At 54.0% G+C, this 11589-nt stretch overlaps 2 protein-coding genes across 2 annotated transcripts in view; one reads left to right on the top strand and one right to left on the bottom strand.

Moving 5' to 3' along the window:
• Positions 1-298: 298 nt before the first annotated feature.
• LOC107206843 lies at positions 299-2917 on the bottom strand. The gene is made up of 3 exons (XM_033515708.1): positions 2669-2917; positions 1730-1916; positions 299-885 (listed from the first exon to the last, which is right to left on the bottom strand). The coding sequence occupies exons 1-3, from the start codon at positions 2915-2917 to the stop codon at positions 380-382; spliced, it is 942 nt and encodes a 313-aa protein (XP_033371599.1). The 3' UTR covers positions 299-379.
• Positions 2918-6177: 3260 nt separating this feature from the next.
• PAX2 (paired box 2) overlaps positions 6178-11589 on the top strand; it is a 102645-nt gene continuing 97233 nt past the window's right edge. The window contains exons 1-2 of the mRNA XM_015633171.2: positions 6178-6317; positions 6529-6677. Of these exons, the coding sequence (XP_015488657.1) occupies positions 6653-6677 (25 nt within the window). The 5' untranslated portion in view covers positions 6178-6317; positions 6529-6652. The remainder of the gene's footprint in view (positions 6318-6528; positions 6678-11589) is intronic.

The following is an 11589-nucleotide window of genomic DNA, read 5'->3' as shown; positions in this document are numbered from 1 at the left end:
GAGCCCGGGGGCTGCCGGGGTTGCGGTGCAAGGGGGGGGAGGTGGAGGGAGCTGCCCGCAGCAGAGTTAGGAGACGGACCTGCAAAGTTCCCTTTTCTCTACAGCTCCCAGACCATAACAGAGATTCTTGTCACAAGGACAATGGTTGTGTTCCCGGGAAAAGGTGAAAGGCACACGAGTTACATCTCCCCCGGCTTTTACTCTTCCACTCAATGTTCCCCTCTCAAACCTACTCCAGCCCCCAAAATACTGAAAACTCAGCTCGTTCAAGAGATCCGGGGACCAGGGAAGCAGCGGATGTAGGAGGATATTTATTTTCTATGCTTTAATATACGGAAACACATTATCATTGTTGTCATTATTGTTCCTCTTATAATTACTAGTGCTTGGAGTATTGGAGTTTTCCACCGAGGTTTGGAGTTTTCCACCGACGTGGAAGGACAGGCTGTCTGGGAAGGGAGAGCCACTGTTTCCTCACTTCTTGCACCTTGAGGTCTGTTTTTTCTTGCTCCCGTAGCCGTTCCCCAACACTCTCCCCCGCGCACGGCAAGAGCTGCGGAGCAAGGCAGCCCAGCCGTGCCTCCGCTGGCTCCCTCCCCATCCCGAAGAAAGCCGTGCCCGGGGGAAAAGCAGGTTCTTCCCTTTCCTCGACGTGCCGGGGAACTGTTGCTTCTGCACCGGCTGCGAGCCGCTCCTGCTGCTGCCCCCGGGACCCCCGGGCTGCCGAGGGTGGCCAGAGCTGCAGAGCCGGGAGTTGCCGTCCCCGCATGGGGCCGAGAGGCCAGCCCCCGCTGTCCGCTGCCCTTCGGCCCGACGGGAGGCGCTTGCTCGGGGGCAGCTGCTCACCCTGCTCCGGGGCACCCGCAATGGAAAGTGGAAGTGAACCTAAAAAAGAAAAGTGCGGCGGAAAATAATTCTTTACAGCTCAAAACAGCGTAAAGCTGAGATTTAGGAGCTCCATAAAATGCCAATGGGGAAATCACCTCGGCGCAGGCTGCCATAAATGTTTCAGCTTTTCTGTTCTAATTTTCATGTCTACCAAGTGTTTGACGGCTCTTAAATACCTCTTTATTCTTTACTTCTTTTTCTTTCTTTTATTTTCCCTTTCCTTTTATCCTTTCCTCTCTTATCCTTTCTCTTCCTCTGCCCCCTCATTCACTTGCTTCTGTCCACAAATGCTAGAAAGGTGGGGGGTTTTCCTCTTCTCATATTTTCTATTTTTTCACTCATCCTGTCCATTTATCCATCCATCCATCCATCCATCCATCCATCCATCCATCCATCCATCCATCCATCCCCCTTTCATCATCAAATTAAACATCCCCTTCTTCATTCAGACATTTTTCTCTAATATTAGTAAAGATCAATTTCTGTCTCTCTGTCTACCCATTCATCCTGATTTCCATCCTCTCCATGCTTCTTTTATTTTCACCTTCTTTTGCACATTGGCACAGGGCATGTTCAGCTGCCACAATCTCTCACAGTTTTTATGCGATCTTCCATTTTTCCTTTCCTTTTCTCCAATTCTGGCAACGGCGAGTGGGAGCCCCCCGCCTACGTGTCCATCTCCCTCATTTCTATCCTAATCCAAGCTGGGACTTCCCAGATTCCCAAAGCCCTCCAGATTCCCCGGGCCCTGCGGACCAAGGCTGTCCCTAAGCACAGGGTGCCCGCAGGCCGTCTGGCTGCCGGGTCCCCTTCCTTGAGATAGAAACTTGTGTTGAACTACCTGGAGAAGGAATAGGAGATCCCACCGACGTCTCCCCAGCCCTCGGGGGAGCATTGCCGCCCCCAGCCCCGCTCAGGGGGTACGGTAGCCCCGACCCCGGGAAACTTCGCCTGGTTTTGTCAGCCACCGCCTCCAACCGGGACCACCAGCCGGGGCCGTGGAAAGGTTCTGGGAAGGGCTTTTCAATCTAAACGTCACCACAGGGCAGCGAGGGATTAACGCTGCCCGGGTCTGGGGCAGCGCTCCCTGCCCGGGCCGGGGCCCCGCTCCCGGCACGGCCGATCTGCACTGCCCCCTCTGGCGGGACGCGCTGCCCGGCCGGGAGCGGGGCGAGGCCGCCCTGCTGCTGGGGCTCCGGGAGCCCCGAGACAGCCAAACTGCGCTCTCCTCCCGGCTGCCCCCGAGCCGGTGCGGGAGCTCCCGGCCTGATCTGCGCGGGGAACCTGGCCTCCCGCAGTCGGCTTGGTTTCGTGCCCCGGGCTGCCACCGGCACGCCCGCCCAGCCCTCTCATTCCTGCGCCACGTCCCGGTCGCTAACTTCACGCCTGCACCGATGCCGCCTGGCTCAGCTCCCCCTGACTCCGTCCCTCACGCCCACCTCCCAGCCCGGCCGGGGTAACAGCCGGGCACCCCTCCGGAGACACCCCAAGGCAGCGAGAGCTCCTGTGGCTGCGTCCCGCGGGCGGACGGGCGGGTTCCACCCCACGGCAAGCCTAACCCACCGCCCCTAGGCATTCACCCCACCCACCCCAAACTTCTCGCAACCCTCTTCCCACTCCGCTGCTCTGACATCAGCTCGGCCACAGGAAAGGCAGCCTTTCCCCGTGTTAGCAGCATCCCTGCAACTTTAGTAGCTCAAAGTACTCTTGATCATCTCACAACCTCTACGGAGAGCCCCGGAACAGGGGAGAGGCTCACTCCTTACCCTGCTCCTCTCACCTCTCCCTTTGTCCTCCCCCGTTCCGCCATCACCATGAAAAAGCACCAGGTGGTCAGCCCAACACTAAGGCAATGGTGTGGGACAGAGCGGCGGCGGCACGGACATCCCGCAACTCTGAAATCACCCCGAAACTCCCGGGAAAGGGCTGGATCTGCCCGTGCACTGCTGCCGGCCGGCCGAACCGCAGGGAGCAGCCTCCGACTGCCGAAGCCCCCGGCCGGGGTCCAGCCTCGCCTCTGTCCTTGCATCTCCCTTGCCCGTTCCTCCGCAGGCCCTGTTTTTAAATATCCTCTCCACCCTTCAAAGCACACCCTGCCTCAGAGAAAGGGACAAATTATGTTGGACAAAGGAAAAGGCACCCCTTCCCTTACAACGCTCTCAACCCAAACAGCCGAGCAATGTGCATTTCCCCCAGCCTTTGGAAATCGTCCCTGCTCCCCGTGTCGCTAGTGTCTGCCCTATTACCTGTTGCACCACTTTCTGTCTCGGACTATGGGGAAAGAGCCTGTCTGCCTCCCTTTTGCACAGCACAGCCCCATCAGGAGTTTATTCCTGAAAGCACTCCGTCCTGCTTTCTTTCCTAAAAGGTGCAGGCAGCCAAAGCCCGAGCCCACGGCGGAGGAGAGGGGAGATTTTCCCGAGGGCTAGGAGAGGCTGCGGCCAGGGGGAAGAGGCGGCCGGTGCTGGCTGGGAGCAAAGAGCCGCGCTCCCTCTGCCTCCGCATTTCCCTGGGAACTTTCTATTACGGAGTTAACTATTAACTGCAGGAAAGCAGGCAATTTTCTTCGGAATGCGAACTATTTCCTTTATCCAGCAGATAGATGTTTGAGGTGATTGATTAATATGGAAATTGATATTAAAATATGTGTCGTAGAACACTTTTCCCGTAGTCACAGTCGCACGGCTACTGCCCACGGAGGAACAGGCGTCCAGGGCAGGCAACGCACCGAGCTGCTGCCGAGGGTTTTCCTGCTTGGCCAAGAAATGTTTTAATTGTGAAATGCACGCAGATATAGTTATAATAGCTCGCATTAATACATCTGAACAGTGCTGAGCGAAAGGGCACGCTGAGGGCACACTGCAGCACTCACGCAGGAGAAGAAACGCCGGGGGTCCCACCACAGAAGGGGAAGGTGTTTGGATAATGCTTGGCGTCCCCTCGGGAGCAAAGGCGAGGGTGGGCGTCCAACGTGTCGGCAGGGTAAAGAGCAGAGATTCACGTGTATAGAGATGGTGTAGAGCCAAACAGGTACGCTATAACCATTCGTGGGGCACCAGTTTGCTGCAAGGGGAGAAAAAAGAGATTCTAACAGGGAAGTCTGTAATTCTAGACTCGCGTTAGATTATACTTCAGCACAGCTTTAACATAGGAAGAGACGCGTGTCCGTTAAGGTACCCAAAATCGTTCACTCCTTTCATCTGTAGCAGCACCTGCGCTCCTTGGTTAAGGGTCGCAGTCTGGCACCGAAGAGGACTGTTACACACCGGGAAACCGGGAAAAGTCCGGTTCCGGGTTATCCCGGCCCCACCATGTGTTGCTGTTCTCCCTCGGCTAGCCTCGGGCTAATTAACCTGTGCCCCTTTTAATTAAGAGAGGACTCTCTTGGCGGTGCCCCCCGCTCTGCCCGACGGCGCGCAGCCTGCAGGGGCTGAACCCCCGGCCCTGCCGCCCAGCCCGCCCCAAGCCCCCCATAGCCCGCAGGGGTGGCTGCCATGGGCACCTGCCCTTCTCGGCCCGCTCGGCTCAGCCTCCTGGCGATATTTTTCATGCTTAGTCCCCCCCTTCCCTTCTCTACCGATTCACACGAACATTTTATACAGGGAAGGGGAATTTTCCAGATTCTTTTGCTGCTTTCCCCCCTCTTTCCTGGATTTACTCCTCTCCCCCTTGCTCCCTTCCCTTCTGTTTCCTTGCCCCTCGCCCCCCCCGCCGCCGTTTGTTTGTCCCAATGCCCGGCCGATCATCGCGGTGTATGAAGTTCTAACTGGTTTGTGTCAGGCAGCTCTCTCTAAGCAGTCTGGCGTGACGGATTAAACATCAACTAGTTAAATAAAAATTAATATCAACTGCCTCCTAACTTCTAATGTCATGTTGTTTATAACTAATGAACTGATTAGGGGATAAACACATCAGGAAGACATTTCTGCTTCCCTGCTCTTTCGAGAGAGATTTGCAGAATTCAAAGTAAATCTCCCAGAGTCCCTTCTGGGTTTCTCCCACACCAGTCTGGGGAGGGAGGACGGGGATTCCGTGGGGTTTGTGGGGTAAGGTCGGAGGAATCTTGTGCATGTGTCAGGGTTAGCTGGACTTATTTAAACATCTCACCGAGGAAGCATTTCAGCGCGGCTGCGAGCTGAGTTCGGGCTGCAGGGAGGTGAGGAACCACTCCAGACAGATCCGGCGGCTGCTGCACACCGGGCTGGAGACGGCGTCTGAGGCAAATACTCCTTGCTGCAATTATTGACTTTTGGTGCCCCATTTTACTATTTTAAATGAAACTTTTTTTTTCCCTTTGCTTGAAGAGGCAATCGATGATTTTTAAGTGATATGAAGGAAAGCATTCCCTCCACCTTCCTTATTTTTACAATCCTCCACTTGTCTTGGGCGTGCTTTTCACCAGTCTGCGTTGTTAACATTTTCCTAAACACTTTAGAAAAAGAAACACATGCACACACATAACCCCCAACAGCCTCATCTTGGAGAGGTCCCAAGCTTTTAAATACTGTTTGCCCAGCACCGCCGGCTCTGACAAGACAATAATAACAGGGGAAGCTTTTTAAAACCAATTTAGCAAATGCAGAAATGTAATTTTAATGAAGAATCGATAGCAGAATGGTTCATTTTTCCTGGGACTCCTTGTTGGAGCTGAGAGAGACTTTCAATCAATGGGTAGATAGAAGGGGGGAGCAGAAAGAGAGAAAGAAAAATATTCGTTCAGTGATGTCTTTAGCACTGGGAATTTTTCTTCTTTTCTTTAGAGCTTTGTTCTATTTATTATTTATTTATTTTCAGTTGCAAAGCCTCTATCAAAACGTGGTCGTAAGAGCAAGAAAAGAGACGAGTGGACAGATAAATGGAGGGATGGATGGAGGGAGGGATGGATGGATGGATGGATGGATGGATGGATGGATGGATGGATGGATGGACGGATAAATAATCTCTCAGAGGCAAAAATCTAGGCTCTCACAGAGGTAGACTTCATAGGATTGCCTTCTGTCGCCTCCAAACTAAACGGCGGAATCCCTGTACCCCACCACCCCACCTGGAGTCTGTCCGGACCCCGAGCTGAGAGCTAGCAGCTCCCGGGTGGGCTGCGCCACCATCCAGACCAATCCCCCGCCCGTCCCCGACGAGCTCCCCCCTCAGCCCGAGCCCACCGCTTCCCTTTTCAACTTGGAGGAAGTTCCTCCTCTGTCCCGCGTCCCCCTCTCCCTTGCCAGCCCCTCTCCGAGCACATTTTTATGGTAATAAGACAACAAATTAATCTGCTGTTACAACAAGACTTCCCTACAGGTAGCCAGCTTGAGGGAGGGGGGCAAGGGGAAGCAGATTCCAAGTCCGGGCGTTGTCCCCCCTCCCGCAGGATCCCCGCGGGACCCCCCAGCCCCTTTCCTCCCTGGCTGCACAGCCCTGGTACACTGGAGCAGGTGAGCCCCTCTCCAATTTTATAAGCAGCAGCGCTGCATTTGCTTTGATTGTTATTTATTTTCCCCTCCTTTTAGCCTGTCCCGGCTCAGTAGAGCGGCGTTTCTTTCTCTGTGGCTGGCTATTTTTTTTTTTTTTTTTTTTGGTAGTGGTGGTGCTCTGGTGTGTGTGTGTTGTTATCTAAACCGTTTAGTTTTGGGTGGTTGCGCCTAGATCTCGAAAGTCAGCGGGGGAAAGCAAGACACCCAAGCGGGGAGGAGAGAAACGAAGAAAAGGCCGCGGCGGATCTACTGGCTTGCAGCCGTCCCGGGGAGACGGGCCATTAGGCAGAGGAGCCATGGCTCAGAGCTCAGGGAGAGCAGGTAAGGCGGGGGGGCGCTGAATATTCAGCAGGGAGGGATGAGACCGTCACCCCCAACTCCCTCCTTTGGCAGGAGGCAGCCTGCTTCTTCTCTCCTCCACGCACACCCTCCTCGCCTCGCCAGATCCCCCTCTAACACTTGCTATCTCACCTCATAAATACCCCCTTTCCTTACGGGTGTCCGCTCCGGCACCCCTCGAAAGGCTGGGTTCCCACAGTGTTTACCGCGGGAGCTTCTTAAGGACCCTCAGCGGAGCCCCCAGACGCGAGCGAGAGCCGGGCCGGGCCCCGGTCCCTTCCCTCCCGGCCCGCTCGGACCGCCGGCGGCCCCGGGCGCTTTGCCTCGCCGCCCTCCAGGCGACCCGGGCGGCCGAGCCAGCCCCCTCCATCGGCCTTTGTCTATTTGCCCCAATCCCGGAGCTCCCTCCCGTCCGCAGAAAGTTCAGGGCATTTTTTAAACTCTTTCTCCACCGACTCCCTCCCCACCTCGGGAAACTTTGCTGGCCGTGCTGGCTCTGGATCTGCGTTGTCCAGCAGCCCAGCGCCTGGCCCGGGCTCTGCGGGGGCGAAACGCGGGGCTGAGGCGGGCGGGGGCCGGCACTGCCTCTCCCCCGAGCGGGGGCTGCCCCTGAGCCCCCCAAACCTGCTCCGCCGACGGACGCGTCTCCGGATCGCCCCCGTCTCCCAGTCAGCAATTTTATGATTTGCAAACAAAGCTTCAAACAAACCCCGCCGGAGAGGTTTTCCCCGGCGCTGCCGCTCGCGGTAAAAGCACAATTACGCGGTTTGGTTTCCTCAAATTAAGTATATAAACAGAGCTTTTAATTTAGGGATTTTTTTTTTGGTGGGGGGGAAAGGATACAGAGGTTTAAAATACAAACCTCACCGACTGCCAGCACAGAGCCGTGCTGTTGCCCCGGCTGTCAGTCGTTTGCTGCAGGGGAGGCTTGGAAAAGAAAGGCTGCGGCGGGCGCTGGGAACCGAGCTAGGAACCGGAGCTAACAGCGCTGGTTTTCCTTTGTCATTTCTGATGGAGTCGCAGGGTGAAATATCCCCCACCTAGAGAGGGATTCAAGTGCACAAACAGAGAGACACGTACGGGAGGCAAATAAAAATATTCGCCCTTCAGAAAACCACATCTCTTCTGTCGATAGTTTCCTCATGTATAAATGTGTGTGCACCAGCTCTGTAAATCTCAATATTAAACACGTTGTGTGTGAATATATATATATGCATATACACGTGCAAGCTTATGTTTTCATAATCGAACCAATTAAATCTATTATATATGTTGTATATTATATATAAATATGACAAAGATTCACCAAATCGTAAAAGAAAATTACAAAGGCAACGAAAAAGGCCTCCTAAAAGAAAAGGCCACGGAGGCAGTTTTTTGCTATTCTGCACCGAAAATCTTCTAAGTCAAAACTGGAAAAAAAAAAACCCTTTAGAAAGTTTGCAAACCCCTCTGTTCCTTTTCCCTTCTGTGTTTTTAAAGGATCTGCCGAAGTCCCTTTGCATCTGAGGTTTAAATAGGGAGATCAATAGAAAACAGTTGTAATGATCTAATTAATTATGGCAAAATTAAAAGCGAGTAGAAAATCAATCTCTGATGGTGTTGAAGATGGAATTAAATTGATAGTCCATCTGTTCACCTCCTAGACCGTATAAATATGCAACCCAAGGACGGAGCTAATGGGATCGAGCTGCCTGGGAGACTCTCTCATTCTCTCGCTCTTCTTTTTACTTCATTCCTTCCCGAAGTTCAGCCCCGTAGCCCCCAAGTTCCCTCTCGCAGCCCTCTGTTCACCCCGCGTTCTCCCTCTCGCTGGAGACACGCAAAAAGCTGCTTGTGTCGAGCAACTCAAACCGGCAGCAGCAGCCCGCAAATCTGAGGGTACAAAGCCGAGTGGTTGGGAGGAAAAAAAGAAAGCTGAGGAGACAGCGTTCAGTGAGAGCGTTCTCCCTATCGTGCTGTTTTTAAATCAAACGGACATGATGATGATGACGATGACAACGGAGTAGTTTGAGGATGTTCTCCTCCTTCTGAGCGTCTTTTTTACATTGGTCGTGGGTTCAGGAAAGTCAGCCCTTTCTGTAGTCGGATTTCTATAAAATACTGTGTGTATTCTGTCAGGGAGAGGCGACACATTGAATTAGTTCTGTTTGTCCGGTTTTCCTGACTGTGAAGCTCTAAAAGCAGAGACCCAAGGGGCGGCCCTCGGTGCCGCCGTGTCCCGGCGCTGTCCCCCCTTCCCCACTCCTGCCCTGTCCCTGCCGGGCAAACTTTCCCCAAGTGGGCACTGGGCACTCCTGCGCCGGGCTGTCCTCGGGCTTCCACCCGCCTGCCCACCACGGTGACATTCTGCTGAACGACCAGCGCCACTTGAAAATAAAGGAGAATCGGTGTAATTGCTAAATTAGAGGCATTACTGTATTTTCCCGTTAAAAAAAGAAAAAAATACCCTCTTTCCCCCATTTCCGCGGTAATTTGTAGGTGCGGAGCATTCGCTAACAGCAGGGAGAGCTAGGGCGAGCTGTCAGGCTGGAGGAGATCACCGCCATCCCGGCCGCTTTTTAATTGTGAAAAATTAAAGCTTGGTGCTGCGGTTCCGTTGGAAAATAACCAATGAAACCGGTGATAATATTGCCCGGGTTAGAGCTCCGTGGGGTGGGACGGTGAGGGAGGGTCGCTTTTAAAAGTGAAGCTTAAATAAATACAAATCAACTAAGACGGAGGGTCCCGGGCCCAGACCTAGCCGCGTGTGCACACCCCCACTATCGGGGCGAAAAAAATTGACCGTATCTCACCAAGTTGTGTCAATTTAGTTCTGCCAAACCCCGAGAGCCGACGGAGGGAGTCCCGCCGGCTTCGCCTGCCGCCCCCAGCGCCGCGCCGAGGCTGGAGCCGGTCCCGGAGCCCCGCGCAGGGCCGGAGAGGGGGAGAAGGGGAGGGGGGGAGGGCGGGTCGGGTCGGGCTTTGCCTGCGGGGACTTCCCTGCCGAAGTTTGCCTTCCCCTCACACTTCCCCATCCGGCCAAAAAGAGTGCCCCGGCGGGGGTGGGGGTGGGGGGGGAGCAGCCCGCAGCACCAATCGGATTTATTAATTGATGTATTGAAAAGAAAGATTGATTGACATCTTCTAATGGAAATTACAACCTCACTTTCCTGCTGCACGCTGCCCTCCCGGCTATCCCTTCATAAAGAAACCCTTGAGGCGAAAGGTAGATTTTCATTTAAAGTGCCCCAGTCCTCAATTTCACAGATTAGATACATTTTAAACACAGACGCACATATTGCAAATTAGAAGCTAATTTAATTATAAATCAAAACTGGGCATAAATCTGCACTCACCACAAAGGATCCATTTAGCAGAATGCAACCACCTCCCCTAACCCTGGAAAACTGCCTTGCAGAAATAACACTACATATACATTGCCAAAGTTATGGATTGTGCACTGTTTAAAGACATCCACGGGAGATATTTTTCCCCACGCTGGGGGAGGGGTAAAGCCCCGTGTGTCAGAAATCAGATGTTCACATGGTGACAATTTCTCTTTCTCCTAGAAAAAGGTATTTTCCGACACATAAAAGTTTGCATAGATGTAGAAGGTTGTAATTCTGAACTTACAGGCTGGGAGGGAGTCAGAAGAGGCAGAGTTTCGAAGTCCAGCAAGTCATGATCAACAACCACGCTCACACACGCACACACACGCACACACGCACCCACAGAGCCGGGGCTCGCATTGATTGGTGACGTTTGGTTTGCAAATCTCAGGGAGGAGAGGAATGAGGAAAGTACCGGGGTCAGAGTGAGAAGGAAAGGCAAGCACCCGGGAATAACGCTCCGCGCTCGGAAAACCTCCCTCCCTCTGTCCGTCACTCCATCCCGGATCCGCTCGTCCTCTCTCCTCTCTGCGTGCCACTCTCCGCGCCCGCACAATTGTTTCCTGACTCCGCATCCCGCCCGAGCTGCCCAGATGAGGCAGCCAGGGAAACTGGAGGGATTTGGTGTCAGCTCACAGTTCAGTCCTTCCCCGCCCCCTCCACCTTCCAGCTCCTTTTTATAAGTTAGAATTCTCCATTTCCCCCACCCTTCCTTTAATCTCTCTTTCTCTTCCTCCACTGCGCTGAAAGACTCCCTCTCCATTTCTTTCAGCCCCTCTGTTTCCCCGCACTTCATCCCTCTGCCTCTCCCTCTGCATCTTCCTCCTCAGAGGCAGTAAACTCCGAGGCCATTAACAACTGATGTTAAAGAGGCATGAGTCTTCCTGCCACTTTTTTTAATTAGGCGCCTAACTTGAGCTTTGGCGGCTCCCAGCCAGGGGAAGGGAAGCAGCGAGCCCGTCTTGGCGAACGGTACGGGAGGAGAGAGAGCAAAATTCGCCCGTTTACCCGGCTTTCCCACAAAGAGGGGAAGGGGAAAGAAAGTTTCCCCACGAACTTACGACCAGTTTCTTCTGAAGCCCTGCAGACTCGCCTCTTCCCCCCACCCCCTCCTTCCGATTCAAGCACTGCTCCGCAAACAGGACCCCCCGCTCCCGGCCGGGCAAGCCCCAGCCCTCACCTGCGGCTCTCGCACGGGGCCGAGGGACCGGGCCAGGTCCTTTGTTGGTGCGTTTCCAGCCTTTGTTTAGCGGTGGAAACGAGCCTGCCTTCCCCAACCCAGCTCCTGGCGCATCCCATCCGACCGGAGAGCCATCCGTGGCGGAGGGAAGCGAGGGGCAGAGGCAGGGCTCGCAACAGGGCTTGGGAACCACTGCCAGAAACGCAACCGCGGCAACTTTCTCCGGGGAGGTGGATTTGTGTGTGTATAGAAATTGTTCGGGCTCAGCTTGGGAAGGAAAAAGGGAAGGAAAAAGGGAAGGAAGGAAAAAGGGAAGGAAAAAGGGAAGGAAAAAGGGAAGGAA

Source organism: Parus major, chromosome 6 (genome assembly GCF_001522545.3).
Source record: "Parus major isolate Abel chromosome 6, Parus_major1.1, whole genome shotgun sequence".
In the NCBI taxonomy this organism is placed as follows: Eukaryota; Metazoa; Chordata; class Aves; order Passeriformes; family Paridae; genus Parus; species Parus major.
This window is presented reverse-complemented; position numbering and strand designations above follow the sequence as displayed.